Source organism: Sarcophilus harrisii, chromosome 5 (genome assembly GCF_902635505.1).
Source record: "Sarcophilus harrisii chromosome 5, mSarHar1.11, whole genome shotgun sequence".
Taxonomy (NCBI): domain Eukaryota; kingdom Metazoa; phylum Chordata; class Mammalia; order Dasyuromorphia; family Dasyuridae; genus Sarcophilus; species Sarcophilus harrisii.
Window position 1 is genome coordinate 277157 of NC_045430.1, and position 18272 is coordinate 295428.

The following is an 18272-nucleotide window of genomic DNA, read 5'->3' on the forward strand; positions in this document are numbered from 1 at the left end:
CAATCTTAGTTTCATTCATTTCTCCATGTTTTGGGTTCTATGCTTATAAAAAAGAACCCAAAGCAATTGATTTCATCAACAAGCATTTCAATAATTGCTTAGGATGGGTGACACTGCCAAGCCCTGAGGATACAAGGAGAACAAAACAGAAGAAAAAACCTAAACCACTCCTTGCTCAAGCAGGTCAGTCAAAACAGAAAGCAAGCATGCAAAGGGTTATGTACAAATATTATCTATCTATGAATTATATAGTTTATGGGTGTGTGTAAATGTAAAACTGGATTCTGCCTATATGTGTGTATATGTATAATGCCTATATGAACCTGTACACACACACACACACACACACACACACACACACACTATAACCAGCAGTCTGTTTCCATAGCAAAGATAATTGGCAAGAAGGGTACAAGTGAAAGTTCCTGTGGCTGGTGTGGCTAGCCTCTGTCCATGGTCCTGAGTTATTACTAAAAGAATAGCCACCTCGTTTCTAGGTGAGACTATACACATGGGGAAAAAAAGAATGATAGGGAAGCATACACATCAAAGGAGAATAGGGATTAGGAAAGATTTCTGGTAGAAGGTGAGACTTAGCTGGGATTTGAAAAAAACTAGAGAATAAATTGTCCTTAATCACTTCAGTACACTTAGAGAATATTGGAAAGTATCCAGGTGACTTATAAATCCAGGTTTCAGCTGCACAGATTATTTCCATGTCAGTGTAGATCCATGTCATCAAGCAAGGGTAAGGAGAAATCTGGCTTTTGTGGAAAACTAGGAAAAATTATGGAGAAACAGAAGTTTTGGAGGGAAGAACAGACTAACGGGCATTTTACCCACAGAGGAAGGATACAGATGGGAGAGTCAAGAATCAAAACTGCAAGTTGCCTGCTTGACTTTTCCTTACTCATAGGTGCCCTTTATAATCAACTTTCCCAGGGACCTGTATGTGCACAAATGTTTAGAAAGGCCTTGAGGAAGGGATGTGGAAGAAGAGAATTTTGTGGGACAGATAGAGTGCCTTGAGGCATGAGGAATAGTATATGTGAATGCTCATAGGTGTGGGAAAGTACAAGACCACTTTGGAGAACAACTTAGAGCCCAGTTGGCCTGGAAAAGGCAGTGTATGAATGTGAATGGAATATTCCTTGGAGAAATTTCTTTACAGTCAGTTCTCATCTGTGGTCATTGTCCAGATTAACTACATGGATTTTCTGATTTTCCAATCTTTTTTTTCTGGCTTCAGGATTCTTTCTATGGGATGGATGAAGCTACAGTAGTGTGTCTGGGCAGGCCCTAGAGAACAGCTACTTTCTCTGCACATCTCCGGTTCCTGAAGGAGTAAGTGTTTTTTAGCATCCGACTTGATGGCAGATTTTCATGGGAGGCTATCCCATAAGGAATTCCTGAATTCAGCCCATTCCCATGTTCCTACTTAGTGGGTGTAAAAGAATTGTATGGATAGACTGATGCATTCAATTGGTAGGAGAAGTCTTTGAGGCAGGGGAGTGGGGATTGAATACATGTATATGCAGAAGAGAAGAATCCAGAAGAGTAAGTTTGTGGAAGAAAGGTGGTGGGGTCAAAACTGCCACTCAAAAGAAATATCCTCACAAATGAGGTTGATTCAAATGCTACCTGACATCTCAGGAGTGGGGAGGGGAAAGACACTAAGGCAGTGGTGGCAGGGGGTGCATTGATAGGAAGAGGGTCACTTGATCTTGGAGAAGAGGATTTAGAAACAGTGTGTTCAGGAGTCAAAACACTGTGTAAACAAAGTTTTCAAAGGTCAGTGTTGAAAAGTCATCCTTGAATATGTTTTTGAAATAAAAAACTTTAATTAAAAAAGAACTAATAAATGGATGTGTATAATGAGTCAGGACAATAATAGAGAACTGTGGCATAACAAATACCAAGAGGACTGAGGTATGTTGGGACAGTTGCTGTTTCCTGGACTGGAATTGGACTCTGATTCACCAGATTTCTCTCCATTCCTTTGAAGTAATACAATTTTCAGAGTGCTTGATAATGAGGTCATTAGTTAGGTGCCACGAGAGGGAAATGGAGATGTAGTTTCCAGCCATTTAGATAAGTTGGGGATGCATCAGGAGACACAATTCAATCCATTTTATCTGTCTAGTAACTTCTCTTTTATGGAGATTACCCTGGGATTCTTAAGAATCCTCCTAGCACTGTGAAGTCCCAGGAGAAGGGGGTCTAGATTCCTTGTTCCATCTATATTCTTTTCCCTGGTCTTTGTAGTACCTTCTACAGAACCCTGGTTTTATTCATGTTTCTCCAGTTCAGATGAACTAGCAACTTTTCTTCTTTTCTGACTATGAGACTAGCTCACCTCTCACCTCTCCAACACAGAGTAGAAGAGTCCACACCAAAGTCTCTGGTCAGACCACAGAGAACACCTACTTTGTCTTTCAGAGCTCTAAGATAGGCACTGAGTTTGTGATAGCGATTATCATGGCCATTTGAGATGGAAGTCCAACTTTCAAGGAAGCTGTGGGATTAGATCTCGCCTTGCTATCTTGTACTCATGGACTACAGAGATGGGTTCAGCTTCTTCAGGCTGTGAAGAGACTGACAAGGGAGAGGGTGACAATTCTGAAGTTAGTGCAGAACAGCATTTTAAAGACAGGAAGAGCTAGTTATTCTGGGCTGGTCATAGCTGCAGACATGTGCTTCATCTGCTGGGGAGCAGTGTCCCCCATTGAGGATCTGTGGTAGATGACTTTAAAAAGATAGCAAAGATGAGTGTTCATTTGGAGAGACAACTGACAGGTCCAGGTCCGCAAAGAATGAGTGAATCCTCTCCGGAAGAGGAGATGTCATCCTTGAAAGTTGTATCTGTTTTGAATTATAAGTGTCCCTAAACAGAAAGCCATCTGAGAGAAAGTAGGGTGTCACTCAACTCAGCCTCCAACTCAGACTTCAAATACTGGGTGTGGATTCACAAAAATGCTTAGTTAAAATTTAAACAATTTAAAAAGGAATATATGGTTCCAACTCGGACTAAAAGACCAAGAATTGGAAATAATTGTCTCAGTAGAAGGTATCAAATGGGTCTGTTGGACCTTGTCACAAGCTATCATCAACTGGGATTTCAGGGCTAGCAAGGAGAGGAGAGAGAAAGGAGCCAGGTATAGGAGGAAGTAGGCTGTAGTGTTCTTCTTTTTCTATAATATGATGGTTCTCTGGGAGCAGGTTTCTTGGGGAGGTTTCTGGCGGCAGCCTTAGTTTCAGTTCCGATCAATAATCACCTCCCATACAGCCAGAAGTTAAAATCCAATCTTTTACTGTCTCTTCCAAAATAGCCCAGTGAGCTTTGCTTGGTTCTGAGAGCTCTTGTTGCTAGTCCTTTAGCTCTTCCAGCTTCTGCCTCTCTCTCCAACTGACTCTCCCTGAGGCTGAGACCTTCTTATAGAGTGGGATTGTGGGAAGTGTAAACTTGGATATCTCCTGGCTTGTGAACTCCAATGTGTGAGCCAATGTGTGACCTCTCAAAGGTGTAAAAATAATCATTGTTTCTATCAATTCCATTGAGTTGTCACCTTGTTTCTTTTTTTTTTATTTTATTTTATTTTTTTTTATTTAATAGCCTTTAATTTACAGGATATATACATGGGTAACTTTACAGCATTAACAATTGCCAAACCTCTTGTTCCAATTTTTCACCTCTTACCCCCCACCCTCCCTAAATGGCAGGATGACCAGTAGATGTTAAATATATTAAAATATAACTTAGATACACAATAAGTATACATGACTAAAACATTATTTTGCTGTACAAAAGAATCAGACTCTGAATTATTGTACAATTAGCTTGTGAAGGAAATCAAAGATGCAGGTGTGCATAAATATAGGGACTGGGAATTCAATGTAATGGTTTTTAGTCATCTCCAGAGTTCTTTTTCTGGGTATAGTTAGTTCAGTTCATTACTGCTCCATTAGAAATGATTTGGTTGATCTTGTTGTTGAGGATGGCTGATCCATCAGGACTAGTCATCATCTAGTATTGTTGTTGAAGTATATAATGATCTCCTGGTCCTGCTCATTTCACTCAGCATCAGTTCGTGTAAGTCTCTCCAGGCCTTTCTGAAATCATCCTGTTGGTCATTTCTTACAGAACAGTAATATTCCATAATTTTCATATACCACAATTTATTCAGCCATTCTCCAACTGATGGACATCCATTCAGTTTCCAGTTTCTAGCCACTACAAAAAGGGCTGCCACAAACATTCGGAGTTGTCACCTTGTTTCAAGTTCTGGCCCATAACAGTAGGCTAGAAAAAATTGGGGAGTGAGACCACCCAATATGTGGAGGGCCCTTTGGCTTCCTTAGTTGCTACATGAAAAATCATAGTGAAAAGCCAAGGGAGGGGTGAGGGATGCAACAAAGGCTGTAGGGAAGAACCGGAGCCGCAATCACTTTGTAATATTTGGATGGCCAAGCCCCTTGCTGAACCAACTGCTCCGAGGCCAATTATTGAAAAGTCCCCACTTCTATGCAAGGATTTCATAAAGCAGCTGTTCTTGCCCATCGTTGAAGCCATTATTGGCTGTCTCTGGATAAAAGTTCTCACGGTTTTGTCTACAAGAAGATCTTTCTGCCCCTCTCCATTTCCAACTTCCTCCAGATGACAAAGACCCATTCTCTGGGGAATGGCTGTCCCAGAGCAGCCAGAAATCCTCACACTTCGACCACGATGACTCTGAGACCTCCGCTGGAAGGGAAGGCCGAGGTCGGCGCGGCCTTGGGGGAGGCCCGGTTCTTTCGGGTCTGATATCTCGGATATCCTCTACAAGTGCCGGCCCCCAGACCTACCTGCGCCACCGCCACCTCTGGAGGTCTTCCCACCTTCGAATCCAGGTCCCCGGGCGAGGAAATTTCTCAGGAGATCAGCAGTGGCCACTGCGGACTGACCAAGGGCCCGGAAACCCCGCCCCTTTCGGACGGTTTTCGCCAACAAGCAGATCAGCACTCTGGAGAGCTCCTCCAAACGCCCGCACTAACTGGGCGCCCCAGAGAGGAGGAAACTGGCGGCGGGAGGCAGCTGGAGCAAGTTCAGATCAAAACCTGGGTCCAAAGTCGCCGCAAGAGTCTGAAACGCCAGTTGCAGGACTTGGGGCCCCTGACCCCTCCAGGCTTCCCTCCACTTTTACAGCCCCCTGCCCCAGTGCTCAGCACCAGCGCCGCCGCGGGCCTGCCGTACACGTACCCCGGTTGGCCGTAGCTCCCAGGCCCCGAGCTTGCCAGGAGCTTGTTGCCGATGTCCCCTCTGCCCCCTCTGCCCTTTCCCCGGCTCCTGCAAAGTTATCCCTTTTGCCATCGCGTCAGTGCTAGCTCGCCTGCTAAGCGGCTATCCGAACCAGACCCCCTTCCTGAGGGCCATATGACTTTAGAGGCCTTTAATACCCCCTGGTGGAGCTGACTGGTACTGAGAGAGGAGAGAGAATAAGGGAGCAAGAGGCCGATCCCTCCCGGAGAGAGTCTAACTCGGAAGGCTTCAGGAAATAATGGTCTGCTCTGTCTTCTGCCTCTGGAAGTACCCCATGCATGAAGTTGTACATATTTGCGAAATTATTTGAAGTAGATTATGAACAGAGAATTCTTTATGGACATAATAAATATGGTTTTTAAATAAATAAATAGAAGAATAGCTTCTGTAATTGTAAAAATGCCTTTTCTTTTTTCCTTTCATCTCTGCCCTTGAATGGGGAATCTCTTCTTATCTTGAGAATAAATCTTACCAGTTACATTCTTAGTGTTTCCTTTTCTCCCTTGACCGATTCCCTTCTTTCGCTACTGCTCTAAAATGCTTTCCTGGTTTGCCCCAAGTCCCTACAGAATATTGTTATTTGATGGCCTGAAATTTACAGAAGCACCGAATCTTTATCCCAATAACCTGAGTCTGCTCCCTCTGACAAGTAGCACCGTTATCCTGGCCCATGACATTCTATATAGCAGGGGCAGGTCACAAAGGCGGGTAAGAGGTATGGGAGATGTGGAAGAGGAGAGAAAAGGGAGCTCAAGAAGGATTCCCTTAACTTTTTTTTCTGTAAAAATGAGAGTTGAGAGAGTTGACGGAGGGAAGCAATGAAAGGGTTGAGGAGGGGTGAGCAGGTTTGGGAGATCTGCTGTGGAGAGTGGGAGAGTGAGCCAATGAGGGTGATCTATCGTCTTGGAGTCTCAGGGGAGAGTTGAGTGCCAGGTGGATCCCAAGGGTATCCAAGGAGGATGAGTATCTCTGGTGTGAGGGCTTGCCAAATGGTTCTGCATGTATTTATAGTGTTACACTTTGAATGTCAAACTTTTTATTGAGTCTTTTGGTTGAGAGTATAAGAACAATTGGTGAAGTGCTCTATAAAAGTCAAAGCTGCCTCAGTGATCCCCTACGATGGTTTTCCAGGTGAGCCCCAGTCTGGGCCTGTCTAAGGGACCTCTCTCTCCCCAGAGGCCAGTTCTCTACAATCCAGCCTGGATTTATACTACTGGCCATCCAGGATTTATACAAACAGATTTGTTCATCCGCAAAAGGATCCCTGAATTAGGGTACAGGCAGGTCATGAACCGCCTCTAATGTTTCAGGGTAAAACAATTCCTAGCTGTGTGCAGGGGAAAGGCTCCCTAGATCAGCATCCTGTTTACAGCAGAAAGCCCCAGGCAGTCGAGCAGATAACCCACATGGTGCTCCATAAAGAATCTGCTCCTTAAGAAAAAGAGAGAGAAGAAGTGAAGGGGATGATGAGTGGTGATGGGGAAGGAGGAGAGAAACACGTTAGGGAAAAGGGAGAGAAGATGTAAACAAGATAAAAGGAGGCATTTCCCCTAGGAAACCCTGTTAGCAGTTGTGGCTTCCTTGAAATCATTATGGAAATTGCCACAGTGCCCAGAGGGCGCTGGCTTTGGGCCTCCAGTAAAAAAATAGATGGCAGGAGAAATTCTACAGCAAGCCCCATCATCTTGGGCTTCCTTTCAGCAATCAAGCTTGGAGGGCGAGAAGAGCCTGAAGGGTGAAGGGGTGTCCAATCCCCTGACCTCAAGCAGGTCAGCAAAGTTCTCTGAGATCTTTCCAATCCTGAAATCCCAGCTAGATTTCTAAGCCGTGAATGGGGGTGTAAACGAGCCATTACTGAAATTACTTGATGCTGATTCAGAAAGGGAACAGCTTGGAAGAGGAAAGATCATGAATAATGACACTCAAGCCAATGGGGGATAAACCTGAGAACTTAATTCCTGATAGGAGAAGGTTGTAATCCTCTATAAGGGTCAAAGTTTGGAAAATGGAAAGCATTTTGGCAGAAATTAGGTTTAGATCAACGATTTATACCCAAGATAATCATGAGTGCTGTGCCAGATATAAATGTGTGAGCAAGGTCAAATAAAGGGAATGTCTGCATTACCTAGGACAGAAAGCAATTTCTGAATATTTTTCTCTTAGGCCTTCTTTGCCCACAAATTATAGCCAGAGAATGAGTTCAGATTCTAAGAATGGGGTTTAGAGTGGTGATTAAGGGTATGAAGTGCGGATTAGGCAAAAGAAAGCCAGGGTGACAAAGCCTGCTTTTTCCCTTTGGGCCTGCAGGACTGAGGATTTTAGTGCGCACTATCCTTTGGTGCAGAAGCACTGGCTCTTGGACCTTCATCCTTATCTCAGAATTCCAGGGACAGAACTATTCTGGCGCCAGGTTACACTGTGGGGCTGGGGCGAATAACCCTTCTGGTACATGTAGGGCTTCCCCAAACTCCCTAAGGTGTGGTGTCCCGAGCTCCCAAAACACTGCCACAGGGGATGCTTCAAAGCTCCAGCAAAGGTAAAGTAAGGTTCCCAACTGGCTTTGGTAGTGAGGGGTGGGGCTTCCCAAATTCTTATGGGGTGGAGCTTCCAAAATGAAGAAAATTCCCCCATCCCAAAAGAGTGGGGGCGTGGTTCCCGGGAGTCTTTGTTGCCTAGGGGCGGGGTTCTCCAAATCACCCTGGAGACCTGAGGTTGCCAGAAGCCCCTGTAGTACGCAGGAGGGGGGGCCTCTACTTCTCTGCTTCTAAGACCTTCCACACTTAAAGACGAGACCTGAATTCGACCTGGGTAATTTTACAGCTTCTAAAGGGTATGTTGAGGCCAGCTCTCTGTTAACAACAATGGGGTGGCGGCAAGTAGACCCCAAGTTAGTGCCATGTTGGAATATATTAATGCGGGAGTTATTGGGTCAACTGGGCTCATCTTGGGGCCGTATTATTGCGGGCAGTGCCGCTGGGCAGGCCTCCCCTGTCCCCACCTGACCCCACACAATGGTACAAACTTTGGGTTTGTACTACTGCAGGTTAAGATGAGGGCGCCCACTTTGCAGTCGAGCCGGCCAGAGACTCTCGGCCCCTTCGATGCAGGAGCTGCAGACCCTGCAGCCGCCCAAACCGAACCCCTTTGGGCTACATTACTGTGGAGGAGTATGGCTGTAGAAATAGCACTATTCTTGCCTCCTAAGAGCCTTCCAAATTGACTCCGGGGTCTTCTAGGTCGTGAGGTGTGAGACGGGGGCCAGTAAATCAGAGAGTGTTTTGGAGAAGCCAGCCAGAATGGGAGGGCCTGGAGCCCATGTACTCTAATGGGTTTGGAATTGTTTCAGAAGAGCCAGGGGATTCAGAGATTTCCAGTATCTGAAGTTCTGTCACTGAGGGGAGGGTTCAGCCTTGTTCAGCCGGGTCCCAGAGAGCTGAAAGGGGCCGGGAAGAGGATTGGCAAAAAAGCCCACTGAGGCTGGAAGTCGGAGGAAAGTCTTCCTCCAGAGAGGTGACCTCCAGTGAAATGGGCTGACTTCTTGCAGTTTCTTTCTTGCAGCCTGGAAAGTAGACTAGAGACCACTTGAGCCCCTCCCAGTTCTCATGGCTTCTTGTGTCCATACCTCCATAGGTGATCCAGACAGACGCAGAACCAAGATGTATAAGTTGGTGGTGATGGGCACCTTTTGTGTGGGCAAGACTGCACTGATCATGCAATTCACTAAGAATCATTTTATGACTGAATATGGCCCCACCATCCAAGATTCCTACCGTAAGCACACAGTGGTGGATGAAGAGCAGTGCCAGCTGGACATCTTGGATACCACAAGCACTGAAGCATTTTATTGCCTAAGGGATGAGTCCATGCACTGGGGAGAGGGATTCCTCTTAGTCTATGCAGTGAATGACCTCTACTCTTTTGACAATGTGAATATCCTCTGGGACCGTCTACAGGGAATCAAGGGCACCAACCGTGTACCCGTGGTGTTGGTGGCCAACAAAGTAGACGTAACTGATAGGCTGGTGAACCATACAGTGGGCCAGGAGGTGGCCAGGAGCTTCGGGATCCCTTACGTGGAGACATCAGCCAAGACTGGGCAAGGTGTGGAGCAAGCCTTCCATGACTTGGTCCGAGAAATTTGTAGGCTGCGAGCTGAGGAGGAGCTCAAGAGTCTCCCTAATACTGAGCAGAAGAAAGTCTGGGAGTTCAAGTTTTGCACAATCCAGTGAGCAGGTACACCCTTACCCTGATCCTGCCCCCTAATTCCCTTCTCACCTGGCCTAGAATACCTTCAAATCCCCTAGCCACTCCCCAGCCTTTAACACCTTCATCTGGACCCTTCCTTCTGCCTGCTCTTCACTGCCAAGTTCTTTTCTGCATTTTCAGGATTTCTCCAGGAACCTTTTGGAGGGAGTCATCTGCGTTTCTGTGTTAAGGCCTTTTTGGATTTTTACTTTTGTTGAGCAGGAATGACTACCTCGGTGCCTGGGTATCCTGATCAGGCAAGAAAAGACTCCATTCCTCCTTGAGTGGGCAGCCTCCCCCTGCCTCTCAGCCTGCCAGAGGTCCCAGAGATAGCCAGCTCCCTGGCTGCTTTCTCTCCAATATGGCACTCATCTTCAGCAGCCTCCTCTGCCTTCCTGAAGGTTGTGTTTGGGATTTTCTTTATTGGGCTTTCCCCTCCTCCCCCAAGAGAAACCCTTCCTCTGGAGACCAGGGCAAAGTGATTCACCATCTTGCCCCTGGATTTTGTGTATTTGTTGTCTGGAGCCTGATCACCACCCCTGTCGTGGCCCAGAAGACCTTGTTTGTGGTGATGGTGAGCAGCCCTGTTCTGAAGTGGTCCCTATTCAGTGACCCTCAAGACCAGACTGGGGGGATATGGGTAAGGTTTTTTTTGTTACTCACCTTGAGCATGTTTATTCTCAACTTGGTTTTCATCTGGAGCACTTTGGATAGCAGTAAGAGGCTGGGTTGAAATGGGGCTGCCTCTTACCAGTAGGATGCCTTTAGACGTAAGTGCCATTAAAATTATAGTTTCTGTTTTAGCAGCCAGATAAAGACCCTCAGACATTGCAAGTTGAATTAGTTTAATTGCCTCCAAGAGAAGTGGAGTGGAGGGGCCTGTCTGTAAATGTTCTGAACAGATACCTCACAGCTGCAGTTCAAGTGGGGGTCTGCTTAGGAACCTTCTGACAGGGACATCTTTGTATTATCTCAGGAGTTCTGGTGAAAAGGGCAGTGGGTGATTCTCCTGTTTCAGTTAAAGGTATCGAGGATTCTAAAGCTACCTGTTTGGCTTTTGTTGGGGGCAGGGTGAATGAGGAAAAATTCATTTTAAAGGGACTTCTTTCACACTTGAATTCAAAGTTGATTATTTTTCTTTTTCTAGGATTTCTTATAAATAAAGTTGTTTGTTTATATGTGTGTTTCTGGTAGTTTCTCATGGGTTGATATGTTTGGGGTAGGAATCATACAAGGGCAGTATGGCCTACTGGAGAGAGAGCTGGGTTTGGGAGTGAGGAAGGCATGGGTGTTGTAGCTGTGGGACCTTGGGCTTCAGTTTTCTCACCAATAAAATGTGGGGGAAGAGAAGTGGAGGGTTGATCTAGACTCTCAGGACTCACTTAACTCTACCACTAGAGTGGTTTTCAGTCTATGAAGCTTAGCTCAATGAGATGATAGTGATCCCTGGAAATAGTCTTATCTATCATCTGGCCATCATGTATCATAATATTTATCTCTGAATCTCTCATCTCTATATTAACTAATCATCTCTATTAATGTCATCTCTCATTTATTATAGACCAGTTCTATATCACCTATTCCCTCATCTTTTTATATAGTTTTCATTTCTTTCTCCACACTCTTCCAGCGCACCTCATTTTTAGATTAACAATCAAAAACACTCATTTTGCATTTCATAATGTTCTCTAGTTCATTGTCCAAAATATCCTCCCTTCTCCAACGATATGACAAGGTAGACTATTTTTTATTCTAATTTGCCTATAATATCTCCCTTTATGTCTAAATCATGAACCTATTTTAACCTTATGTTGGTGTAGGGTGTTCTATGTTAGTCAATGCCTAGGTTCTGCCATAGTATTTTCCATTTTTCCTAGCCATTTTTTGTCAAATAGAGAGCTCTCAGCCCAGAAACTGGCGTCTTTGGGTTTAATCAAACACTTGATCACTATAGTCATTGACTATTGTGTCTTGTATGACTTCATCTATTTCACTGATTCCCTACTCTTAATACACCAAAAGATTTTGATGACTGCCTCTTAATAAATATGGGATTAGGTCTGGTATGGCTCCGCCACCTTCCCTTTTAGCACTCCTTTTACAAGATTTTGAATTCCCAAGTTTTCTCCCTCCTTCCTTCCTCTCCCCTCTTCTGAAGAAGGGATGTAGTTTGATCTAGTTTATTCCTGAGCTATCACGTAAGACACAATTCAACATTAGTCACAGTGTGAAAGAACATGATCAAAAGAAAAAAATGAGAAAAGAAAAACAACGCTTTGATCTGCATTCAGAGGCCATCAGTTCTTTATCAGGATATGGATAGCGTTTTCTTTCATGAGTTCTTTGCACTTGTCTTAGATCATTCTGTTGCAGAGAAGAGCAGAATTTCTCATAGTTGATCATACAGTGTTGCTGATGTTGCACACAGTGTTTTCCTGATTCTGCTCATTTCACTTTGTATCAGTCTGTACAAGTCTTTCCAGGTTTTTCTGAAATTTGCCTGTTGATTTCATGGTGTACAATAATATTCCTTTATATTTCTATACCACAACTTATTCAGTCATTCCCCAACTGATGGGTTTCCCCTCAGTTTCCAATATTTTGTCACCCCACAAAAGGACTCCTATAAATATTTTTGCATATTCACATATATGTTTATGTATGAATATCATTTCCTTTTTGCATGATCTCTTTCGGATACAGACTTAGTAGTGGTATTGCTGAGTCAAAGTGTATGCACTGTCTGGTTGCCCTTTGGGCCTAGTTCCAACTATCTCTGAGAATGGTTGGATCAGTTCAGGACTCCAACAATGCCTTAGGTGTTTCAGTTTTTCCTGTCTTCAACATTTATCACTTAATTTTTTTTTTCTTATTGCCCAATCTGATAGGTGTGAGGTGGTATCTCAAAGTTGTTTTAATTTGCATTTCTCTAATCAAGTGATTTGGAGCACTACTCCATATGTCCAGAGAAAGCTTTGATTATTTTATTTGAAATCTGCCTGCTCATATCTTTATCTAGTGGGAAAATAATTTTTATTCTTTTAAATTATGCTTATATTTCATAAATGAGGCCCTTAACAGAGATACTTGTAATGATTGTTTTCTAGCTTTCTGCTTTCCTTCTAGTCTTGGTAGCATTTGGTTTGCTTTGTATAAAAGCTTTTAAAATTTAATTTAATCAAGATGATCTATATGCATTTTGCAATGTTCTCTCTATTTGATCAAAAATACTTCTTCTTCCTATAGGTTTGACAGATAGACTATTCTTTGGTCTTCTAATTTGCTTGTGATTCCCCTTTATCTTTAAATCATGTAGCCATTTGGACTGTGTCTTAATATAAAATAAGAGAAACTAGTCTGTACATACTTTGTATCCAATTGCCCCCCCCCCCCGTTTTCCCAGTTTTTCTGAAATAGTGAGTTCTTACCCCAGAAGTCTTTGGGTTTATCAAACAGTAGATTACTATAGTCTTTTACTATTATATCTTATGGATCTAATTTCTTTCACTGATTCACTATTTCTTGGCCAGTACCAGATGACTTTGATGGTTACTGCTTTATACTGTAGTTTTAGATCTGATATTGCTAGACTACCTACCTTCTTTTGTTATTTTTGTCCCCATTATTTCCCTTGATATTCTTAACCTTTTTTTCATCTAGATGAGTTATTTTTTTTATTATAATAACTTTTTGTTGACAGAACCCATGCCTGGGTAATTTTTTACATTATCCCTTGCACTGACTTCTGTTCCAATTTTTCCCCTCTCTCCCTCCACCCCCTCCCTCAGATGGCAAGCAGTCCTATACATGTTAAATATGTCGCAGTATATCCTAAATACAATATATGTGTGCAGAACTGAACAGTTCTCTTGTTGCACAGGGAGAACTGGATTCAGAAGGTAAAAATAACCCAGGAAGAAAAACAAAAATGCAAACAGTTTACATTCATTTCCCAGTGTTCTTTTTTTGGGTGTAGCTGCTTCTGTCCATCATTGATCAATTGAAACTGAGTTAGGTCTCTTTGTCAAAGAAATCCACTTCCATTAGAATACATCTTCATACAATATTATTGTTGAAGTATATATAATGATCTCCTGGTTCTGCTCATTTCACTCAGCATCAGTTCATGTAAGTCTCTCCAAGTCTCTCTGTCTTCATCCTGCTGGTCATTTCTTACAGAACAATAATATTCTATAACATTCATATGCCACAATTTACCCAACCATTCTCCAATTGATGGGCATCCATTCATTTTCTGGTTTCTAGCCACTACAAACAGGGCTGCCGCAAACATTTTGGCACATACAGGTCCCTTTTCCTTCTTTAGTATCTCTTTGGGGTATAAGCCCAGTAGTAACACTGCTGGCTCAAAGGGTATGCACGGTTTGATAATTTTTGGGGCATAATTCCAGATTGCTCTCCAGAATGGTTGGATTTGTTCACAACTCCACCAACAATGCATCAGTGTCCCAGTTTTCCTTCCAATATTCATCATTATTTTTTCCTGTCATCTTAGTTGATCTGACAGGGGTGTAGTGGTATCTCAGAGTTGTCTTAATTTGCATTTCTCTGATCAATAATGATTTGGAACACTTTCATACGAGTGGTAATAGTTTCAATTTCATCAATTGAAAATTGTCTGTTCATATCCTTTGACCATTTATCAATTGGAGAATGGCTTGATTTCTTATAAATTAGAGTCAATTCCAGATGAGTTATTTTTTTAAACTTCTCTTAGTTTTTTTTGGTAGTTTGATGGACATGGCACTGAATAAGTAAATCAAATAGAATGTATTTAAAATCAAGAGCTAATATTATATATAATGGAGATAATTACAACCTTTTCCCATAAATTCAGGGTGAAGCAATGTTATTCATTGTCACCATTTCTGTTTGATACGGTATGACAAATTTTGACCAGCACTAAGATGAAAAGAAAATTGAGGGAATAAGTATAGGAAACCAAGAGGATTCGCAGTTATCACCTTTGTGGATGATATATTGATGCACCTAAAGAACTTAGAAATTCAAGTAAAAATTAATTGGAACAATACTTTTAGTAAATTTGCAAGAGATAAAAACATCCACACAAATCATTGTTATTTCATCCTAACTCCAATAAACCTCAGTAGGAAGATAAAGAGAATATATCACTTACAATTACTATAAAATATATAAAGTACTTTGGAATTTCCTAACAAGATATATACGTAAGAATTATAAAAATACAATCATAAGTAACTGCTTCCTAACAGAACTAAACAATTGGAAAAATGTATATTAACTGCTCATGAAATTCAATAAAACAGTTGCTGGCAGTTGTGTGCCTCAAGGTAGAAAACATTATTCATATTAACATTTTGTATTATATACTAGTAGCATCCCATAGCATCCATTGGGGGAGAAGGGTTATTACTGCTCTTGTTAGTTATCCCCATTGCTCTGGGAATTTGTGGGAGCCAATGAAGGAGGGATTTTTTTGTAATCTCTAGAGCCATTCTTGGGAGATGCAGAGCTTAGAGTCCAGTAGAGCTTGTGGCTAGCTTGTGGTGTGATGGTCACCAGCCCAATCCTTTGGAGAACATTTGGAGAGAATCCTTAGCTCCCAGGTAGGATAGAAGCAAAAGAGCCAGATGACTTCTTGGCCTCTCTGGCCAGGCAGGGATGGAGAGAGAACCCATGGAAGCAAGGCAGAGCTGTGTAACAGTGTCAAGCAGGAGATTCTTTTCACCTGTTAGTTAGTCACTCTACATATTATGTGCCAGGTGCTGTGTTAAGTGCGGCCACAATTGCTTCACTTTTCTCTAAAGGTGGGAACCACTTGGCCACTCTGCCTTTCAATTATCTCCTGTTGCTTTCATAGGCTCTAGGCAAGTAAGCTGTGCCTTGTTATGGTTTGCTCTTGGACATTTCAAGTAAAATATTAATGACTGATATTTTTGTCAGTCTTTTTCATCCCCTCTTCCTTCCCCATCACCACTATTATTTTCATTTAGATATGGAATCCAAGTTTCGGATCACTTAATCCAACGGACTTATTTTAAAATCAAAGAGTTTGTGACTCACCCAGACCATAACTGACATGGCTCATCCAGGTCTCAACGGACGTGTAAATATTAGGTGCTTAGTAAATGTCTGACAGATTTTCATTGAAATGCCAAGATGTATCTCATTGGAGATGAGGTCTTCCCACCTTCAAATCCAGGTCCCTGGGTGAGGAAATTTCTCAGGAGATCAGCAGTGGCCACTGAGGACTGATCGAGGGCCCAGGCCCAGAAACCCCGTCCCTTCTGACAACTTTTGGCACCAAGCAGATCAGGACTCTGGAGAGCTCCTCCAAACGCCTGCACTAACTGGGTGCGGCAGAGAGGCGGAAACTGGCAGGCGGGAGTCAGCTGGTGCTAGTTCAGATCAAAACCTGGGTCCAAAGTCGCCACAAGAGGCTGAAACGCCATTTGCAGCACTTGGGGGCCCCCGACCCCCTCCAGGCTTCCCCCTCCACTTTTACAGCCCCCTGCCCCAGTGCTCAGCACCAGCGCCGCTGCGGGCCTGCCGTACATGTACCCCGGTTGGCCACAGCTCCGGGCCCGAGCTTGCCAAGAGCCTTTTGCCTCTGCCCTGGTCCTCCCCCTCTACTCCCTCTGCCCTTTCCCCGGCTCCTGCAAAGTTGCCCCTCCTGCCATCGCATCGGTGCAGGCTCGTCTGCTAAGCGGCTGTCCGGACCAGGCCTCCTTCCTGGGGGCCATGTGACCTTAGAGGCCTGTAATCCCTCCTGGTGGGGGTTGACTGGTACTGAGAGAGGAGAGAGAATAAGGGAGCACCAGACAGATCCCTCGGGGAGAGAGTCTAACTTGGAAAACTTCAGAAAATAATGGTCTGCTCTGTCTTCTGCCCCTGGAAGTACTCCATACATCAACTTGTACATATTTGTGAAATTATTTGAAGTAGATTATGAACAGAAAATTTTTATGGACATGTTAAATAATTATTTTTTAAGTAAATAATAAATAAAAGAATAACTTCTACAATTCTAAATGTACTTTCTCTTTTTTCCTTTCATCTCTGCCCTTGAATGGAGAATCTCTTCTTATCTTGAGAATAAATCTTACCACTTGCATTCCACATGTTTTTCTTGTCTCCCTTGGCTGATTCCCTTCTTTCTCTTCTCCTCCCTTCCCTCTATAAATGCTTTCCTGGTCTGCCCCAAGTCCCTACAGAATATTGTTATTTGACTGTGTACTCTCAACGGGCCTGAGATTCAGAGAAGCACTGAATCTATATCCCAAGAACCTGAATCTGCTCCACCTAACAAGTAGCACTGGGATCCTGGCCCATGACATTCTATCTAGGAGGCTCTAGTCACAATGGGAGATGTGGAAGAGGAGAGAAGAGGGAGCTCCTGGAGGATGCCCTTAACTGTTTTTTTTTTCAAAAATGAGGTATAAAGTTCTTAGTTGACAGAGTTGAGGGAGGAAAGCAATGAAAGGATTGAGGAGGGGTGAGCAGGTTTGGGAGATCTGCTGCGGAGAGTGGGTGAGTGAGCAATGAGGGTGATCTATCTTCTTGGAGTCACAGGGGAGAGTTGAGTGCCGGGTGGATCCCAAGGGTATCCAAGGAGGATGAGCATCTCCGGTGTGAGGGCTTGCCAAATGGTTCTGGGTACATTCATAGTGTGACACCTTGAACATCAAACTTTTTAGTGAGTCATTTGGGACTCATTAAATGAAAACAATTGGCAAAGTGATCTGGAAAAGTCAAAGCTGCCTCAATGAGCCTGGATGGTGGCTTTACCTGGCAAATCCATCTGGGCTTTGTCTAAGGGGCCTCTTCCCCTCCCAGAGGCCGGCTCTCTCCTATCCAGTCTATATGTGGCCTGGTGATCCAGTATTTATAGGACTAAGGTTGTTCATCTGCAAAAGGATCCCTGAGTTCAGGTGCAGGCAGGTAATGGACCGCCTCTGATGTTTCAGGGTAAAACAATTCCCAGCCCTGTGCAGGGGAAAGGCTCCCTAGATCAGCATCCTGTTTATAGCAGAAAGCCCCAGGCAATCGGAGCAGATAACCCACATGATGCTCCATAAAGAATCTGCTCCTTCAGAAAAAGAGAGAAGAAGTGAAGGGGGGAGGAGAGTGGGGATGACAAAAGGGAAGAGAAACACCTAGGAGGGAGAGAGAAGATGCAAACGATAAAAACGAGATATTTCTCCTTGGAAACCATGTTAGCAATTGTGCCCTCCTTGAAATCTTTATGAAATTGCCACAGTGCCCAGAGGGCACTGGATTTGAGCCTCCAATAAAAATAGCTGGTTTGGGAATTCCTGCAGCAAGCCCCAGGATCTTGGGCTTCCTAAGAGCAATCAAGCTTGGAGGGCAAGAAGAGCCTGGAGGGCGAAGGATATCCCATCTCGGGATCTCAAGCAGGTCTGCAAGTTCTCTGAGATCTTTCCAATCCTGAAGTCTGAGCTAGATTTGTAAGCCTTGAATAGGGGTGTAAAGGAGCCATTACTGAAATTATATGAGGCTGATTCAGAAAGGGAACAGTTTGGGAAGAGGAAGAATCATGAATAATCACACTTAAAGCAATGGTGGATAAATCTGAGAAGCTAATTCCTGGTAGGAGAAGGTTGTAATCCTTTGGAATGGTCAAAGATTGGAAAATGGAAAGCATTTTGGCAGAAATTAGGTTTAGACCAACAACTTATACCACAATCCACAAGAAGTTCCAAATGAT

The 18272-nt window shown here is 43.5% G+C and overlaps 1 protein-coding gene and 1 pseudogene across 1 annotated transcript; both read left to right on the top strand.

Moving 5' to 3' along the window:
- The first annotated feature begins 4723 nt into the window (after window positions 1-4723).
- On the top strand, window positions 4724-9525 carry LOC100927252 (ras-related protein Rab-26-like). Its single transcript, XM_031938529.1, has 3 exons — window positions 4724-4785; window positions 4837-5240; window positions 8927-9525. Exons 1-3 carry the CDS (start codon window positions 4724-4726, stop codon window positions 9523-9525), a joined length of 1065 nt encoding a protein of 354 aa, XP_031794389.1.
- Window positions 9526-9765: 240 nt separating this feature from the next.
- LOC116419309 lies at window positions 9766-16291 on the top strand (annotated as a pseudogene).
- The last annotated feature ends 1981 nt before the right edge of the window (window positions 16292-18272 follow it).